This window comes from Girardinichthys multiradiatus, chromosome 13, assembly GCF_021462225.1.
Source record: "Girardinichthys multiradiatus isolate DD_20200921_A chromosome 13, DD_fGirMul_XY1, whole genome shotgun sequence".
In the NCBI taxonomy this organism is placed as follows: domain Eukaryota; kingdom Metazoa; phylum Chordata; class Actinopteri; order Cyprinodontiformes; family Goodeidae; genus Girardinichthys; species Girardinichthys multiradiatus.
Window position 1 is genome coordinate 4,636,086 of NC_061806.1, and position 20,216 is coordinate 4,656,301.

Sequence of the window (20,216 nt, forward strand, 5' to 3'; positions counted from 1 at the left end):
ATGGGACAAGCAACAAAGTTGGGATGATCCCAACCTACCTGCTACACTGCTCCAAGCTTGGTCCAGCTGGAAGGATGAACTGCAGTTTTTGCCTCTACTTACCTATCCCAAGCATATGTGCCCTTTACCTTTGATGTAGAGGCTGTCAAGTACGAAGTGCACATCTTTGCAGACGCTTCAGAACAAGCCTATGGAGCTGTGGCCTACTTGAGGGTGGAGAATAAAGAGGGCCGGAGACACGTCTCTTTCCTCCTTGCTTGATCCAGAGTAGTTCCTAAACATGTGGACTCTATTCCTCACCTGGAACTGTGTGCAGCCATGGTGGCTGCTCAATTAGCCATTCTCTTTAAGAGAGAACTCACCTTGGAGATAGTACGCGTTGTTCAGTGCTTACCTGGCTTCATTCTCAGTCCTGTCGCTACAAGGTTCTCGTTGGACACAGGGTGGCAGAGATACAAGAGCTGACGATCATTGTGCAAAGAAGGATTCTTCATAAAATGAAGAACATTATGGAGAACCCTGAGCATCCTCTGCATGAGACTGTCCTACAACAACAGAGTGTCTTCAGTCAGAGGCTTCTTCAGATGTGCTGTAAGACGGAGCGCTACAGGAGATCCTTCCTGCCCACAGCCATCAGCATCTACAACGACTCTTTGAAGAAACCTTCATAATGAGCTATAACAACATTTAATTTCCTTTGGGATTAATAAAGTATTTTTGAATTTAATTGAATTTGGTGGAAGTCCGCTATTTTCTTTAACATTTGTGGCATATATACTGACTATACCTAACTTTTGGTTATATTTACATATTGTTATTATTATAAATCTACCCTCTGGATCTTTAAATGTGTCTGATACTGTAAAGTTAATATTTTTGTGAATTAAAATTGCTACTCCCCTTTGCCTAGAATTATAGCAGGCAGAAAACAAATTAGGAAACTCAGTTGATCTAAGATCATTTGCAGCTGTTGCAGAATAACTCTTTAAATCTTAAAAATCAAACTTTTTCTCACTGGTGCCGGGTCCATCCACATTCCATGTGACAAACCTTAGTTTGCCCATAGTTGTGCACGTGTAGTTAAGGTTGGACAACGCATGTCACCACAGAAACAGATGGACCAAAGTAAAATCATAGTTAGTGCTTGGGGTTGCCTGATGTAAAGTCCAGAAGCAGAGATATAGCAGAAAAAAAAGACTGAAATTTAAGAAGGTGCTGGGGGTAAGAGGGTGTGAGAGATATATGGTTATGTTAAGAAATATTTGTGTGTGTGTGGATGTGTGCATGTTTTTGTGTAACAGAAAGAGAAAAGAGTGACAGAGAGATGTGGTAACAAACAAAATGAAAGGAGACAAAAAGCCTTGGCCCCGCCCACATCTAACAATGTAAACATCATACTGAGCTGTGCTTTACATTAGATTATAATTTCCAGTTATCTAACCAGTATTACATGTTGTAGACTAACCTGCTGTTGCTCCTAATAAAGCCACAGAGTGATCGGCCAGTCCCTGAACAACTGACCATTAATATAGAGTTTATCTACAGCCATTGTAGCTCTGGTGCCTTCTGTGATATATTTCTTCCTGATTAGGAATAATTCTTGCCTCCAATTGAGAATCTCCATTAGAAATTGATCATTAACGCTGAAGTTCCTTCCCTGTAGCTTTCTGCCCGACTTCTGACCTGCTCGTTTTTGCTTGTAGTGCCCTTTGCTACAGCTGGTTGAGGTCGGTTGTGATCAGTCTTCTGATCATGATGGAATGTGATGTTTTTTAACTCGTCACTTGAGAGTTTCAGCTGACGTTGGAGAAATTCACGGACTATGGATTTTGCGTCTTCCTCTGCCCATTCAGGGATGCTGAAGAAGACAAGGTCGTCCCGCATAAACCGAGCCTATATATACAAGATGGTCATTTTTTATTTTCTCCGACAGCTGCATCATTCCATCCGTAAGTGTCTTCACGTGGTCCCTCGGCGTTTGGCTCTCAGCTGTGAGCAAAGCTTGTTGTTCCTGGGTGAACTCCAGAGACTCCCTCAGAGCTTGGAATTTCCTGTGGAGAACCTCCACCAGACGAGCATCCAGGCTGGTTAGCTTCTTGTCGATAGAGTCCAGGACATCAGCGTAGCTCTTCTCTGAAGAGATAGTGGAGGTGCTGGCTAAGCACTCTGAACGGCTGAGTTTTGATGTTGGTGTTGTCATGAGTGCAGATTTTTGTGGCTTGCCCATTACAATATTGTCAAAACATTTGTCCATGTAGCTCTCCAAGCTGTCAAAGGTTTCCTCGTCCAGTTTGTTTATTGGGAAAATATGAGACAGTGATTAGCATTTTAAACATATCTATGCTTGGCTTTAGTTTATCGGCTTGTTTTCCTTGAGTTTGTCGTGTTTGTTAGTTTACCTGCATTTTCCCTGTTTTGTTATTTTTACATCTATCTATCCATACATACATCTCTCTATCAATCGACGGGTATAAATCCATAAAATGATTTAATATGAGTGTATATATTGAGAGAACACTAGCTCAAAAAAGTAGGTCAACTACGCCAAAATACGAAGTTTGAGCTTCCACAGTGGTTATAGTTCCCTTGTGGCGTGAGCACATCGCACCGGTTACAAACTTGAAACAAGCGCGCACGTTTTTTGCTGCCTAGGCAGCACAGAGATGCAGAGGGAACAGTATCTAATAGGGAAACGTGAATCGATGTAACCATGCATATTACTTACGCAGAGTTCTCGCGAGATCTCAGCTGCTCATTCCCCTAGTTTTTTAAATAACATTCACTGTTACTACGATCTGTGCATCAGTCTGTGTGCGAACATGAAAACTCAGTATTTTATGGGTTGTTTTTAACCTGTTTTTATTTACACAAAATGCTTAACAATATTGGCCTTGGGACAAACCGCCCCAACAGGTTCAAGGGTCTATGATTGTATTTTTCTGTATGATAAAACTATGGCTATATGATACAGGTGATGTGTGGTCAGAAAAGTCTAGCAGTTTCTTTAACTAGTAATCCCGTTTAGTTGCAGAACATTGAGGCTGAGCCAGCACAAAGGCTACATTCATGTGTCACTGTTAAGAAATGGAAAAAAAGAAACATAAACTGTACAGCCTAAGGGTCATTGGAGTGTGACTTGTAATGCTGATGAAGTAAATGGGATCTTTGATTGCAGTGTGTGAAGTTACAGAATTTCCCAGCATATTAATGGCATCTGTTTAATTAATTTTAATGTAGTTTTGGAGCGAGATTTTAAATCAACCAGAGCCTCTTCTTAAATACCTTGAATCATTATCAGGGACAAAAAATCCTGATCAGGACATCCACAATTTCCCTTTTTTCAAACAAAACACTAATGAAATGTTGGGAAATGTTTAGATCGAAGGATAATGTGCCCTGATAAATTCAATCCAAAGCCTGTAGATAAAGGTGTGAATGCAGACTGAGGAAAGGTTCTGGGAAAGTTATCCACATTCATTTCACAGAATAAAGGTAAACTTTTTCAGAAGCAAACTGATGGACTGCTGTCCTGATATGGCCCAAACACAAGCAATGCAGTTTAAAGGGGACATATGCAAAATCCGTTTTTTTAGCCTTTAAATACATTTAGTTGTGTACTTGTAGGAATCTGTAGGAGTGCAGAAAAGTTGAAGTTAGTCTCTTTCAGGTGCTGCAGAGAGATCTTTATATTCTGTTTGGGTCATATCCTTTAGTCTGTTCAGTTATTTCTATTCTCTGTTACGTTTTTTGAACTTTTATGTCACAATATTTGCTGCGGAACATCTGAATAAGGTCATGAACATTCGGCTACCAGTTTCGCATATCTGCCATTTTTGTTTCTCGCTGCTATTTTGTAGTCCAAGCTCTAATATGCACATGCTGAAAGAGGATAAGTGTAAATGTTCGGTTGTTAGGTGTATTAACCCACACAATTCATTACACCATCCCGCAGCATCAGAACCTCTTTGAAGTGCCCGGTTAAATTTTATTTTTCATTTAAATGTTCCCATATCAGTGGGCCAATTCCTATTTCCCCCACTTCAAGGACAAGTTCCTTCAGCAACCTCCACCATTATCTAGATTGATTCACCTGAAATATCTCGTATGATTAAGGGGTCATTTCCTTTTGTCTATGGAAACGGCGGACACAGCAAAGCGGTAAGCTGCAAATAACGCTAAAATGACACCAAACTTCATTTTAGACCTGAATATATTGTGTGCTGATCTGACATCCTGGCCACTGTTTTGTTACTGCTATCGCTTTGAGCTGCTTTTAGCTCCTTGAGGACATAACCGTTCTCTGTTTTGAATAGTATTATTACATAAACAGTTTTGCACTGTTTTTGCCGTTTTTGTCTTGTTTCTGCGCCACTAGATAATTGTATCTCTTTTACAAACGGGTTAAAGAGGAATGCTCTTTGACCTTAAGGGGGGCGAGGTGTGAAGTGTCTCAGTAGCATTTAAAGAGACCAGACCAAAACAAGTTGCACCTCAGAACAAGGGTAAAAGAGGAGCCCGTGGAGCTACAATAACAAGGAGTTCAGACCAAAGCATTGCAGTTCCACTTTATATAGACCAAAACTGAATGATTTATGTGCGAAAAGGAAGGATTCAAAAACATGATATGTCCATGCAGAGGCATGTCTTTCTGTCTGGGTTTGGAGAGATACATTCTGTGGCAAGCTGTTGCAAAACTGCAGTCTAATTTATAACAAAGAGCAATCTATGGAAATACTCTGATGATGTGATTAATTTTGGGAGCTTAAAGGTTTTACTGCACGGTCAGTATTCTGCAAATGCAAAATAGCCCATATTTGTCATGAAACTATCAATCAGTGCCAGAACTCTGCGGAGTTGAGCTGCCTGTAAGGTGATTGAACCCAGTGTGAACGCTGAGTCATGACGTGCACAGTGTCAGACATATTACAGAAATCTGAGCTTTCAGTTGGCATATCACACAGGTAATCAATGTCATTCTGACAACAAGCTGTCAGAATTATAGAGTGTGTCTTTTTCAGTGGAGCTGTGCAGACCCAAAGCTCTGTAAGACCACCAATCATTTTATGCTCTCCTGTCTTGTTATATTACTTTGGGTTTATTCAGCATTCTGGGGATTATTTTGCTTTTAATAGGTCATATCTGAAAAGTGATCATGTATAATAACGTTCAGGATCTGAGTTTAGTTTTACAATAACCAGCAGACCTGCTGACTCATCACCCATTTTAGTGGCAGGTGTGAACACTTGTACAAGAAGCACTCCATCTAGCAACAGATCTGCACAGCCCGTTAATGGTGCTCCACTTTTGTACTCATTCAAATGTCCGTGTTTTACCTTGAAGTTTCTATTTGGAAAAGCTCTGTTGTCTGTGACCAAGAGGCTGAAACAAGGCAGAGAATTTATCACAAGTGGGCAATGCAATTACCCTGGGAGTGGCCACGTGACAGAAATCAATATGACACAAAGCACTAAGCCATTGACTCTCATCCATGACAAAGTGCACCTCAGAAAGGAGTGGATTATTGGACTTTTTTAGCCTCCTACTTTTTGATCTACTATTGGGTCAGGGCAAGATTATAAAAGAGCCATTGTTTTACAAAATGGGAAGAGTAATGAATGAAGTGCTGAAATCGCACCTATGGATATAGACAAATCAGAGCAGCTACTTTTATTAGCCAATCTAGACAAAACTCATTCACGACTATAGAGAGGATGAAAGGAGCACATGGAAGAACTTTTCTCCAGTTCTCACCAGGTGCAGGCTGGAATTTCCAGTAGGGGGCCCTAGTTAACTGGGTACCAGTTCGACAACATATTTGTGCCCCCTGCAGTGCAGGCCAAATTGGAGTCTTGTGGCATCTATCAGACTTTGGATTTCTTTTAAGAGATTCAGGAAAAAGTCAGTATTAAACTACATGGCGGCCATAAAGTTGCAGGATTTATATCCAGTGTAATAACTAAAATATGGGGGGGATACAAAAAAGAAACCAGTAAAGAGGTTGGGGAATAAAAAGTGTAAACCTCAGGGGGCGTTTAGGAAAACCAACACAGTGGCTGAATCAGTGGCATAAAGGAAGCTGAGGAGTGATAGATTTTAGCTGCTTGGCCACTCTTCCCACACAGCTCCAGTCCAAGCTTGTGAGTTTTCTGTTTTAATAGAGGGGGAAAGGGTGAAGTCAGCAAAAACAAAATGCCGCCATTAAATCATCTCTCTGGATCTGGTGTCAGAGCAGTAATAGGAAATGCACTCATCATCAGAAAGGTTACTGCTTTCCAGAACCTCCCTGCTAGCTTTTCTTTCCTTCCATCCCCCATCCTCTCCACTCCATGAATCTCTGAGCTTTTGTCTCATTCCTTAACCAAAACCTGACGATTAAACATATTCTACCAGTTTTCTTAGATCCGTTTTTACTGATTGACATTTGAGGTCCTACTGAATCTGACTCTACTGGGTTGTAACATAATGGCACTAGATTGTATGCGGAAGATAAGAACAAAACAGCAGAGGCTACATTATCTGAAGAAGCATCACTCCTTACCAGCATTCATGATACTGCATCTTAGTGTGGTATTCCAGCTGCAATATTTCAGACATAAAGGTCCTGTGGTGGATAGTGAAGGTTATAAAAGTACATTCATGATCTGGTTCAAAGCTGCTGCAGGAACATTGACCTTTTGAACTGCTACACAGCTTTCTGCCTAAAAATGGTAAACCATTGTTAGCATGATGCTCTGTATAATAATGACCCTTTTCATGTTTTATCTATATAATATTTTCCTACTGATCTATGGAGTGATCCCAGGGACTAGTCAATAACCAGGGTGATTACCTGAACCTCATAGTTTCTGTTTATATGTTTTTGGTTAGATTTGGTTCTGATTTCCTGCTGGGATTCTCCTCAACAGAAAATATGTTCTGTGACAAACTGGGTTTATATTGGCCAGCTGTTTAAAAAATGCTGTATGGATAAATTATTTTTCTATATAGTGAGTAGTTTGTCTTTTTAGCTGATTTATTAGTTGTTGTCCACACACTGTAAGATGTCCCATGTCCAACCAATGGCAATCTCTCCTGTGTCTCATGTCCACTCACTTTCATGCACCACAAAGGAGACAATAAAGGTGTGCAGAGCAGCTGACAACCGCCAGTAATGTAACCTTTATTTATTGTTTGATATAGTTTAGGTGTGTGTGGCTGGTGTCATGGCTAGGTCTGTCTAGTAAAAAATCTCTGATCTCAACGGGACATCATGGTTAAATAAGGAGATGAAAATGGACAAAAGCAAAAATCGAGGTAATCATCATCAGCATCTGAGGTTCTGTTGTTTATTTGAAGCAGAAGTTCATGTGTTTGCAGATGCATTTGAGACTTTACTCTGCGTAGGTTGCGAAGTAACATTTCTTTTGAGCTGCCCCCATGAAAACAAGAGGGCCACTTCCCAGGTGATAAATCACTGCTGACAGGGGGCATTACACGCACAAACGGACCGCCGATGCCGCACCTTTAGAACAATTAATTAGCTGTCTGACACTCATTTATCACTGCAGAAATAAGGTGGAAAAAAAAACGAGAGTTTATTAAAGCTCTACTTAATTTCCAAGAGCTAAGAGCCAGAAGCTGAAATACTTCATATAGACAACAGAAGCAACATTCACATTCTGACTTCATATTACAGTACAACACAAATCAGAAATGTTCCCTCAAAGCAAAGTTGTAAACAAATGTTTGGCAAGGAAAATATAGCTGTCTCCCGGATACGTCAAAAACCAGACTTTACGAAACAAGATAAGATCCACATACAATAAGCTGCACAGGCACAGAACAGACACACAGGTCGGCCTCTTCAATAAATACTGTACACATCATCACACTACCTAGCATTTAGATTTCTGTGAGACCACATCACTTAGTTACAAGTTGTATAATATTTACCTAATCTATGCAAATACACTGCCATGCACTTTAGAACTGAAACATAAATGACTGGTAACAAGCCAGGATGACACTCCGCTATTATCTCCAATGTGCTGCTGTTGCTGGATTGACTCTGCAGAGGGAAAAAACCTCAGCAAACTGGACTGGTCTAACTACTCCCTAAAGCATGCAAATATGGGGCCAGAACGGCCAACAGAGTGACATGTGAGGCCAAGATGTGACACTTGTCATGAGTTCTGACAGGGCAGCGAGCAGCACTGTGGCCCAGCAGAGACATGGAGACAAAGCAGGACACATTTCTAAGGATGTGTCAGTTTAACTGTCACTTCAACATATTGAGACACTGGAAGACTGCTTCATGTTAATTCCCTCCAAACACATTCAGATTTTAGTGCTACTACTGCTAACTACAACTAGTCTGCTTCTATAAGAGATGCTTCAGTAGAATTATTTCAGTGCTTTACTAAATGGACCAGAGACAGATTCCTTTTCTTGGTACTTCTGGTCCTCAACATACTTAAAAAAACATTGTAACACAAGAAGGCCTAAGATGAAGTGGTCCAATTATTCATGCTGAGTTGCTAAGGGTGACCGGCATCTGAGTTCAATTATTGGTAGTGATGAGAACTGATTAGAAGGTCAGCCAGTCAAAAAAGGCAGAACAATCTCATGTTGATCTTAGAGATGACAAGTTATTGGCTGAGGGTGAGGCACAGAGAGGATAGAGTTGGGACGAAGAACGCAACAACCAGCTGCTAAAGAAAGGTTCAGCAACTGGAGAATATGCTGAACTAAGTTTGTGCTTCCTCACTGTAGACCAAAGCGATTGGATTGTAATCCTAAAGATCTCATGAAAAATCTCTGCTGTTGGCATTCTGAAGGTGAAAGAACAACCAAAATCCTCTGGGGTGCAGCTAGAAATAAATTAATAGACTCAGTGGGTAAATGGAGCACTATAGTAATACAATAACTTCTAAACAATAACTGACATTTTTCAGCCTTTCGCTTGTAAAGAGAATTAACTATATCAATAAAAACTCCTTTCCTTACATGAACAAATATTGTACTGAAGAATCTAACTACTGATGCACATAATAATCCACTCCGATACTGTCAGTATGTACAAGCCATTGTAGGCCCACACCTACTAAGAATGAAAAGAAATGTCAGCATTTTAGGTTCATTGTTTTAGATTCAAACAGTTCAGGTCAAATTTTCGTTGGACAGCTGCTGGTCCAGTTTGGTTCAGACGTGGTTGTGAAGAGATGTGAAGGTGTCTGTCCTCATTCTGATTCGAGCCTCAATTTGTCTCTCTGTCTCTATACCAAGGGTCATCAGTCCCGACATTTTATGGGAGGTGAGGTGGCTGCCCCGGCTTTCACAACCTGTGCAATGCAAAGATAGAAAGAGTCAGGGCAACACACCTCACCCCCACCCCCCCGAGCAGAAACCATCAAATCTCAAAAGATGCATCAGGAGCATTCATACTGAAGGAAAACGAACAAAAAAGATCAACACAAAGATCAAATAATCATAGAGGGATTCTTCTTGCCTTCTATCTTTCAATATTTACTGTGTAAAATTATGAAAAAAGTATATATAAATAAATGGTACAATTATAAATGGGACAACTTGGAAATATTCCATCTGCATGTAGGAACAGCTAGGACTACATACTGTAGCACATCGTAAACACAAAATCACTATGAATGAATTCTTTAAATCAAGTCACTAATAACACAACATGTGCTGCAGATGTTGGACACAAACAGATTCCAGTCTGCATCCTTTTTCCTCGAGGAAACATCGGAACTTGGCACTATTTACCACATCATTAACTACTAGTGTCCTGCATCTGTTTGTGTTGGCTGGATGGGAGACCATGAGAGGTCAGCATTATTACTATATTAATGGAAGCCCAGTGGGAACCTCAGATGTACAGTAGCGGGTCTCTAGCCTTGCACCTATAAGATACTTAGAAGACATGAAAGATTGATGCTGCAGTCATAGAAGAAAGGGTCAAAGGTTTTATGCATTAGAATCTGACAGAAAATGATCAGGAGTTTATCAGGTTCTATTTTTTATTAATCTAAGCTTTAATTTATAAAGTGAATAGTTTTTTCAGTCATTCTGTTCCAGATGCTGTATTTCAGATCACTGTCCTGTTGATGACCCAGTCTGGTCAAAACTGACCTTGTCAGACAATAACCTCACATCTGACTCTACCAAACTGTTATGTACAGGGCAATTCATGGTCAAAGACTGAAAGGTTCTCAGGTTCTGTGGCTACAAAACAAGCCCAAACCATTGCCCCTCTACCACTGTTGTCAACAGTTGATCTGAAGTGTTTGTGATGTTTAGTTTTCATTAAACATGGTGCTGTGCATTAGGGCCCAAAATCTCTACTATGGACTCATTTGTCAGAAGAACATTGTTCCAGAGGTCACTGTGTTCATCAGGATGCAGCTTTGCCAACCTGAGCCGTGCAGCCATAGCCTTTTCAAAGCGAGGAGGCGTTCTCCTGGCAACCCTTCCAAAGAATTCACATTTGCTCTGTTTTTTTCCAAACTGCTAACTAACATTTTACCTGATGAACGTAGAGTCCAAGATGGGACTCTTGGATCTGTTTTATAAATTATCTGAGCATAATTTGGAGGGGGAACTAACTACTCCTGGGAAGACTGGCAACAGTTATAAATGCTTTCTATATTTTTCTCACTGTAGACTCAGTGGCTTCAGATTGTTTGGAAATGGCTTTATAACCATTCAAAGATTTAATGGAAGCTAGATGACTTTTCTTTGGTAACTGCTGATATCTGTTCTGAGACGTAAAACCCTAGAATTAACATAGTCTACTCTTACTCTCTTTTAACGATGACTGTGGGTTTGTGCACTTACAAAACCTACAACATATCTTCTGTCTCAGATATCAACAAAAGGAAATGTCTTTCCATTGGAAAACCTCAGAAATGATTACCCTTCATGTAGAAACTCTACCTATCTATTTCATGAGATACAGAAATCCCTGCAACACTTCAGCTGACCTGCTTCAGGATAAAATAACACTGCCGATGTTATGTTTTAAATGTAAAATGTTTATTACATGACAGTGTGCTATGAAGGCATCTGCTGGGTTTCAAACAACTACAAAGAAGAATCCAGTTGATTAGATGCCAGACATCTGAAATCTCAGGAAAGCAGGGGAATTAATTGTGCTATTCATTCCACCTTAATCAAGTGAGCAAATGTATGTGGCAGGTCAATATAGGGGCCTGAAGAGAGGATAACCTCAGCCCCCACATTCTGCAGAGCCCGAGCGGCCAGGGTCTAATGAAGACTGAATTTTAATCATCTGGAGGATATGGCTCCTCCAGGAGACACACATACAAATATGGACCTCTGAAGGTATGCATGCACACATACACACACACGCACACACACACCCTGTGGAATAGCCCATGCTGATTATTTTAGACCCACACGCATTACCTCACCTCACTAGGTTTTCATTGTCGCCTGGTCCTTTGCAAGTTGTACACTCGGTTCTTGTGTCATCAGCTTTGGGTTTCTTCTGCACTGCAGACTGGCGTTGTCTGCGTTCCCGTGGCAGTGGTTCCTATGGAAACACGGCTGATTAGAAATGAGAGCTGGATGGGCGCTTGTCTGAGCCTTAAAAAAATACAGCCTAAAACTGGGGAGGTGGTAAGATTTGCTGAAAGTCACAGAGGTAACCAGGGCTGGAAAGGTACAAATCCTCCACAGAAATGAAATGCTTAGCTGACTTCCCTTTTTTTACACGAATGGACCTGGTCTGTTTTCAACCACTCAAGGACATGTACAGAGTGGTTCCTCAGGGTCACCAGAGCGCACTGAACCAGTGTTGACACTAAGAATTGAGGTGCGAGTCTCAGACTACAACAAACAACATCCTTGAATCGGGTGAAATTAAAAGTGAAGTATTAGACCAGATTTTCTGATGCACTAGGCAGAGAAACCCAGCATTCAGCATCATTCACTTAAACCCATTATTTTCACCTGAGGAAAGCAGACTTGTAGGATTAAATTAATGGGGAATTTTAATGTGCTTAGGAAAAACGATTTAGAGTCCATTTTAATGTAAGCCTGATGCAAAACCAAATGAAAAAAGAGAAAGAATAAGAAAAGGTTAAATTTAGAGAGATTTCTCAACAGTATCCTGCAGGATGAAGATGTGACTAACCTCAACTTTCTCTTCTCTTTCTTCAGCGATAGGAACTCTCTTTCTCTTCTGCCCCCTAGTTCTCTGTGAAACACAAACATTTCACTTTAGCACCAGAAAAATTCCTGTAGGCTTCATTCAACTTGTTCAACTCAGCGTTTAGACTCTAAAACATACACATCAAAGCTGTCTTCATTAAATGTCTGAGGAATCAACTACCAAACCAAGGAGAGAATAGAATAACAATGCATATTTACTGGTTTTGTACCATGCATATAAGTGGAAATGCAACATCACAGTTTCTTACAGTTCATAAAGTATATAGCACTTGAACCTTTCCAGGTTGTCATGTTATGAACACAAACCTCAGAAACAGAAATGATGGGACAGGAAGTTAGTTCTAATCTCACTTGATGAAGATTACCCCCTGAGCATTTATATTTTAATGAGACAAGAACTAGATTTAGCGCTAGTGGATATGTGCCATGTTAAAACAAGTACAAAGTAAAAAATCTCTGTATTTATATAAGGGAGGTTTTCAAACCAATAAACTGCAGTAACATTTTCACCAGACAGGTCTTCAAACAAGCCTGTGGTTATTTAAACAGAAGCCTGAGTCTGTTAGCAATCTAACAGAGACCTTTCTGACTGAAAGGAAACTGTGAAACAGGACAAATAGCAAGTAGCTGGTTGTCATTTCATATATACCAAACATATTAAACAATACAAGACTTCTCTTCTCTAGGGGATATTGATGAAGTAGAGCCTCCTTTAAGATATGACAGATCCAACAGTACTTGGAAGGGGAGTAACACTTGTCCCCCTAAGAAAACAATACAACTCACTTGTCAGTAGTGTCTCTTCCCAGGTTCCCCTTCAGTTGTTAGGGTAACTGTATAAGTCATTGGATAGCTGAAGTTTCCACAGCTTTTATTACTGCGGTATGTTTTACCTTCACAAACATCCGAACTGTCAGGACACATCCAGTAGCTGATGTGCTTGGTCTAGTTGATGTGGCATAACGTACTGTCAGTTGTTTGAGAAAATGATCTCTAAGTTGAAAAATCATCTTTAGAAATTTTCACAATCTTTGCAGAAAAAAACTCAGGAGTGAAAAAGAACAGAAATTTCTTGACCAACGGGTTGCCCCGGAGATGCAGTTTTCAGACAGATACAAACATCTTTTATTTGCAACATACAGTACAGACCAAAGGTTTGGACACACCTCATTCAAAGAGATTTCTTTATTTTCATGACTATGAATATTGTAGCTTCACACTGAAGGCATCAAAACTATGAATTAACACATGTGGAATTATATACTGAACAAAAAAGTGTGAAACAACTGAAAATATGTCTTATATTCTAGGTTCTTCAAAGTAGCCACCTTTTGGCTTTGATTACTGCTCCGCACACTCTTGGCATTCTGTTGATGAGCTTCAAGAGGTAGTCGCCTAAAATGGTTTTCACTTCACAGGTGTGCCCTGTCAGGTTTAATAAGTGGGATTTCAAGCCTTATAAATGGGGTTGGGACCATCAGTTGTGTTGTGCAGGAGGTGGATACAGTACACAGCTGATAGTCCTACTGAATACACTGTTAGAATTTGTATTACGGCGAGAAAAAAGCAGCTAAGTAAAGAAAAACGAGTGGCCAGTATATAACTCCACGTGTTAATTCATAGTTTTGATGCCTTCAGTGTGAAGCTACAATATTCATAGTCATGAAAATAAAGAAAACTCTTTGAATGAGAAGGTGTGTCCAAACTTTGGTCTGTACTGTACCTTCACACAGACCTCCCAAAAACATGAAGGTCAAATGTGCTGAGGATACACTTTTTACCAAGTATGCTTCACTAATGGAGAGACAAGAGAATCAAAGGCTTAATCTCTTCATTACAGCACAGACAGAAAGGAAGCCATGTTTTTCAGTGGTGCTGTGGAAACAAATATGCCTCCTAATTATTTTATAACAGCAGCTGAAGTTTTTCACTGAAAGGCTAATAAAAACCCGGTAAGAATCTAGAATTCATCACTGGTCTGAAGTATGCCATCTCTTCACAGAAAGCTTACTGGTGCATGAAAGGAAATACAAATCCAACATCTCTTTGGTAGCAAGCAAGCATCTGAACTGCTAGGGAAGTTTAAAAAGGGAAGAAAAATCAACAACATATTTAAACAGATTGTGAAAACAATTCCATCTGTTGCCTTTGGCTCGCCACCACTCGCCAGATGGAGGAGTTATCATTAAGAACATTAACTGCAAGAATGCTGCCAACTGGCATCTTCAGAACTCCATTACTCCTGGGTCTGCAGTGTAAAATAATGCCCAACTTTATTAAATAAATTCTACATTGAAGGCAATGTCTGGTGAGGAAATCTGACAGAGCATGAGGAGGAAAGTGTGCATTTGAGGAGCTGGATCAGCTGAAAACTCCTCAGCCACACAGCACAGCTAATCTCAGGCTCTGCTCAGGTGAGGAAATTAAAACTGCAGGCGTTTTTATGTCCCATGCAAAATCAATCTTTTAATTAAATACATCAGTGCATCTTTAACAAGCATGAGAAATTTTACCGGGGATTAGAGAAATTAACAGAGCATAGGACAGGATAGTAACTAGACATATTAACTTGACATAATTTTCACCTGATTAATTACACATGTTCATATGGAGAAGTTTCCAGGTTCTACCACAATAGGCAGCAGTAAATTAATTAGTAGGACATTTATCTTCACTTTCAGATGGTCTGTTATTAAGGCAACAAATTGCTCCATTATAAGAAATAAATACTAATATTCTGGATATTACTTTCAGATTAAAATCATTTAGAAGACTACTTAACAGAACGACATAATTTTTAATAAAGCCAATGACTTTTTAAAATACCAACACATTCTGGGGATGGGGTTCATTTGTCTAGCAGGTTCTTCTGCAAATGTTGGTGGAGTAAGATGTGCTGATGAGAAGTGAACTGCTGAAGCAGAACAAAAATAAAACATATCATGGAGCAAACAGGGCAGTGACATTAAATCTGGGAGAGTGACAGCTGCAGATTTCAAGATAAGCATCAAACATTTCTGCCAAATGTTCCTGGTTAGAAACCTGAAGCTGTGTTCACTATTTATCAATTTCACTAATTATGTGACATTTGAAGGTAATTGGTTGCACCAGAACCTTTTGGGGGCTTCATAGCAAAGGGGGTGATTATATATGTACATGCCAATTATCTGGTTTTTCTTTTTCCTAATCCTGTTTTTATATATATTTATTTCATTTCCAACATGTAAATTACAGGTTGGAATGTAACATAATAGTTAAAAAGCCAAGGGGGTGAATACTTTTGCAAGGCACTGTATTAAATTAACTGAAGCAGACACTGCCCACTATAAGCCATTAATAACCCCAGCTGCCACTGGACTGTTTAAAGCCGTTTGCTAGAGGAAAATATCTGTTTTTATTAACACACAAAGGCTCCTTCCTGACAAATGAACTCCCAGACACACACACATGCATGCAGAGGCCAGGAGGAGGTCGATTAGCAAGTCGTGATAAATGGAAACATTGCTTTAGAGAAGTCCAATGACTTGGGTGCCCTGTTAAAAGCATTAAAAATGCAAATCAGGGCCCTTTTAGCTGCTGCCATTGCATGCCTTGCATTTGAAGATAAATGCTGCACTGAAGTGCTGTTCGTGAATGACAGTGGCTGTCTGAGAAATCACAAGGCTGCTTAATCCCTGAGAACCCCAGCAGGGTGTTAGAGCCCATATCTGAGAACCAACAGCCCCAAACTAGAGCAGAGGAACGCTCTACTGTTCACCACACAGGCAGAGGACCGAGTGTACAGCAGAGACACTGTTCCTTCTCTTCATACCTTATTTGAAAAACGAAGTGCAGACTGAAGCTGCTTTGAGAATCAACTGTCACCCAAAGATTCATTTTCCTGCTGAAGTCTCAGGAATGAATGTGCCACGCTCTGACAGTAACAAACAAAAGCACACATCACAACCCCCAGACTCCAAGCTGTCTGATATCAATCTAAACTGTTGTTCAAGAGAGCAGAGAGGCAGCTCTGTATTACAGGATAAGAGCATGGTCAGTCCAGATAAGCAGGATCCAGTGAGGAGCACAGAGATGCTTCTATTCCTGCTCATAGCTCACATAGGAAAAAAGCCCTTCCGACATGGACTGTCCTCCATTTATCTGACACTCAGTGAACACATCATGTCTGAATGCTTTCTCTGGTGCAGGGATGTGGAGATTAACCTATTAATTTAGATGTATGATATTGCGTGAATGGGTAGAGCAGCACCATTTAGATGTGGATTCTGAGTGAAATCCAGAAGCATCGGCTCTGAACTGTTTCCACGGGTACGAACAGATCTGTTCAGATCTAACAGACAAGGTGGTGGTCCAACTCCTGGCATCTACTTCAGGTCCCGGCAGTCTCGGGCCTCCATTGGCTGATGCAGTCAATGCACAGAACAACATTTAGAGAACATGTTTAGATGTGACCACATCTAGAAAAAAATTCTATTTAAAATATATTAGCCTACATTTCATATATCAACGTCTTCAATTACTGCATGTGCCATGTCGACTCCTCTGGATAAAAGTACTTGTAAGCAGATATCTATTCATACATCTGCCACATAAACATCAGGCTGTTCATTAAGAATCAATGCTTTGAATTAAATTAACATTTTTACATGACAAAAGCAGCATATTATATAAGTGGGCCATGTAAACCATCTGGTTCTGTTCCTGTTGTTGAGTATAATTATTATTCTCAGTAATGAATCCTAGTGTCTGGGAAGGGAACTGTAGCTGTAGTTTTTCAGGCCTCATCAGTCCACCACATATTAATTCACCCTGATCATCTGGATTAACTATTATGCCTGAAGACACCCCATTGACATGTGGAATAAATACAGTGCAGACCAGTGTGCAGTAGTATATGAACTATTCAGATTTACCACATGATGTGTTCATTATTTCTTGACTATGTTTGGATATTTTTCTAATTTTCCCCACAGCTAAACTATCTGCTGTAAATGGAACAGGGAAGGCAGTTTTTTTGACTCAGCAGTTAATCTGCAGGAATAATTATACTAGATCTTTATGTGATTTTCTTAAAATAATGTAACAAGTTATTTTAATTTTTTATTATTTATTTATTTTTATTTATTTTATTTCAGTCCCAAAGCATTAGTTCCCTGATTCATCCCTATTGTTCCATATTATGTTGAATCAAAACACTGAATCAGTGTAACTTGGGGAGGACTGAATTGTATTCAATAGCTACTCATTCTTTTTTACTGTATGTATGCACTGAAAGATATACAAGCTGTATCTGAGTCTTACTATAATGCTGCAGCGCTTACTCTGTGTACTGTATAGCAATATTTATGCTTTATTAAAACAAAATTACACGATACTGTTTGAAAACAATGTAGGTCAATAAAGACCTCCAGGGTTTTAAGTGGAGTGGGTCATCTGACTAAATCAAAGAAAAATATATTTTATACCATCTGACCTCTTATCTCATTTCCGTGTTTGTAAATCTTTCCTGTAACTCCTGTCCTGGGAAGCTCCTGTTCCTTTCGAGCAGGAGAAAACGACCCTCAGCAAAACCCCGCCACAAAGCTGTTTTAAACTAATGCCTTTTCAAGGTAAATACGTCATAATCAGTTTTTCATGCTTGTGCAACTTTGAACCTTAAAATGAAAATGAGCAATCAGCATGAGAACACAGATTACTACTACTTGCAATCACTTAGCCCTCACATCCATCAGACACATTCTAATTAACAAATAAAAGAGGTAGAGAGAAGCACAGACATACATTTCAGTTTTCCATTTCCAGTTCATCAGTACTCACCGTGCCTCTCAATTGCTGTTTCTTGGGCTCTGGGGACATCTCCTGAGGGATGAACTTGATTGGTCCTTTGATCTGCCTTCTAGACCTCTTGGTGCCATCAGGCAATGTCTCCATGGCGATGTCAGCTTCATCGCTGCTGGCCTGGTCACACTCAGAACATTGCCTGAAGAAAACCAAGAAATGTCACCACATGGAATTTACTGTCAATGGTCCAAATGTTTTATTTTTTATTGGACACTGAAGTAGGTTTTACCATGAGAAAGAGAGAGAGAGAGAGCGAGAGTTGAATTGACAGAGACAGATGAATTGAGAGAGAGAGAGAAAGTCTGCCTGCCTGCCTGCCAGCCATCTGGTATCCATGGCACAACTTGTATTTATTTCGGTATCAGTAGTTCAAATGATAAAAATGAGGCTAATTAGAGTAGATCTTAGCTGTAAATTGCATTTACAAGAGAAGGTCAAATGGACATAAGCACTTTGTAGGATCTTTAAAAAAACAAACTAAATTCTTTTTAGAATTTAACAATACTCATACTCGTCTTCTCCTGCTTTATCCGAAACCGGGTTGTGGGGGTGCAGTCTCAGTAGAAACGCCTAGACTTCCCTCTCCCCAGACACCTCCTGCAGCTCCTCTGGGAAGAGCCCAAGGCGTTCCCAGGCCAGCGGAGAGACATAGTCCCTCCAGCGTGTCCTGGGCTACCCCCTGGGCCTCTTCCAGGAGGGACATGCCTGGAACCCCTCCCAGGGGGAGGCGTTCAGGAGGCATCCGATACAGTTGCCCGAGCCACCTCAACGGACTCCTCTTGATGGTGAGGAGCCGCAGCTCTACTTTGAGCTCCTACCGGATGGCCCAGCTCCTCACACCATCTCTAAGGAAGTGTCCGGCCACCCTGTTGAGAAATCTCATTTCAGCCACTTGTATCCAGGATCTCGTTCTTTTGGTCAAAACTAAAAGGTAATGCCCTTAGGTAAGGGTAGGAACGTAGACTGATCGGTAAATCGAGAGCTTCGCTTTTTGGCTCAGCTCTCTCTTCACTACAATGGATCGGCACAGCGTCCTCATTACTGCGGTGGCCGCACCGATCCATCTGTCGGTCTCCTGCTCCATTCTCCCCTTACTCGTGAACAAAACCCAGAGATACTTGAACTCCTCCACTTGAGGCAAGAGCTCCCCTTCAACCTGAAGAGGGTGAGCCACCCTTTTCCGGTCGAGAAACATGGCCTCAGACTTGGAGGAGCTGATCTTCATCTCAGCCGCTTCACACTTGGCTGCGAACCGCCCCATTGCATGCTGTGGTCTTGGCAAGAGGGGACAGCAGGACAACCTCATCGGCAAAAAGAAGAGATGAAATCCACTGGTCCCCAAACCAGACCCCCTCCGGTCCTTGGCCGCACCTAGAAATCCTGTCCATGAAAATTATGAACAGGACCGTTGACAAAAAGTAGACCTGCTGGAGTCGAACATGCACCGGAAACAGGTCCGACTTAGTGCTGGCAATGCAGACCAAACTCCTGCTCCGCTTTTACAAAGATGTGACAATTAGGGTGACCAGATATCAAAAAACCGAATGTGGGACAACAAGGGTGGTTATGAAGGACACATTACCAACACTACGATGACGTCATAAACTTTAACTAAGATCTCACATTACATTCATCAATCTCTGCTTTGTCTGTTAGTGCATTTTAGAGCTTTTAAAGTTTAACACAGGTAATCTCAGCTGCTGTTACCTTGTCTGTCTGGCAGTCATCACTGGGTTTGAGGAGACCTTAGAACGGCAGGTGGTTTTCAGCTGTGCATTTCTTGTGCTACTCACTTTTACAGTGCCGCTTCATATCGGGCTCCCCTCCGTGTGAAATTAATAATAACTTTGGCAAACTTCATAACAATCCCTTTTCTTTTCCATGACATACTTTCCATTATATTCTGTATAGCCAACTGATGTAAGCTATACAGGTACTTCTAAAAATATTAGCATATTGTGATAAAGTTCATTATTTTCCATAATGTCATGATGAAAATTTAACATTAATATATTTTAGATTCATTGCACAATTTTGGGTTTTCATGAGCTGTATGCCACAATCATCCGTATTAAGACAATAAAAGACATGAAATATTTCAGTTAGTGTGCAATGAATCTAAAATATATGAATGTTAAATTTTCATCATGACATTATGGAAAATAATAAACTTTATCACAATA

The 20,216-nt window shown here is 40.4% G+C and overlaps 1 protein-coding gene across 3 annotated transcripts in view; it reads right to left on the reverse strand.

Annotated features, from left to right (window-relative positions):
- Positions 1 to 20,216, reverse strand: part of phf14 (PHD finger protein 14) — a 147,365-nt gene that overhangs the window by 75,185 nt on the left and 51,964 nt on the right. For 2 of the 3 annotated variants that reach the window (XM_047383503.1, XM_047383502.1), the window contains 3 exons: positions 18,010 to 18,172; positions 12,155 to 12,217; positions 11,430 to 11,551 (listed from right to left, as the gene is read on the reverse strand). In XM_047383503.1, the coding sequence (XP_047239459.1) occupies positions 11,430 to 11,551; positions 12,155 to 12,217; positions 18,010 to 18,172 (348 nt within the window). Of the gene's footprint in view, positions 1 to 7,124; positions 9,321 to 11,429; positions 11,552 to 12,154; positions 12,218 to 18,009; positions 18,173 to 20,216 lie in introns of those variants that run through there. The other variant, XM_047383504.1, reaches the window with a different exon arrangement.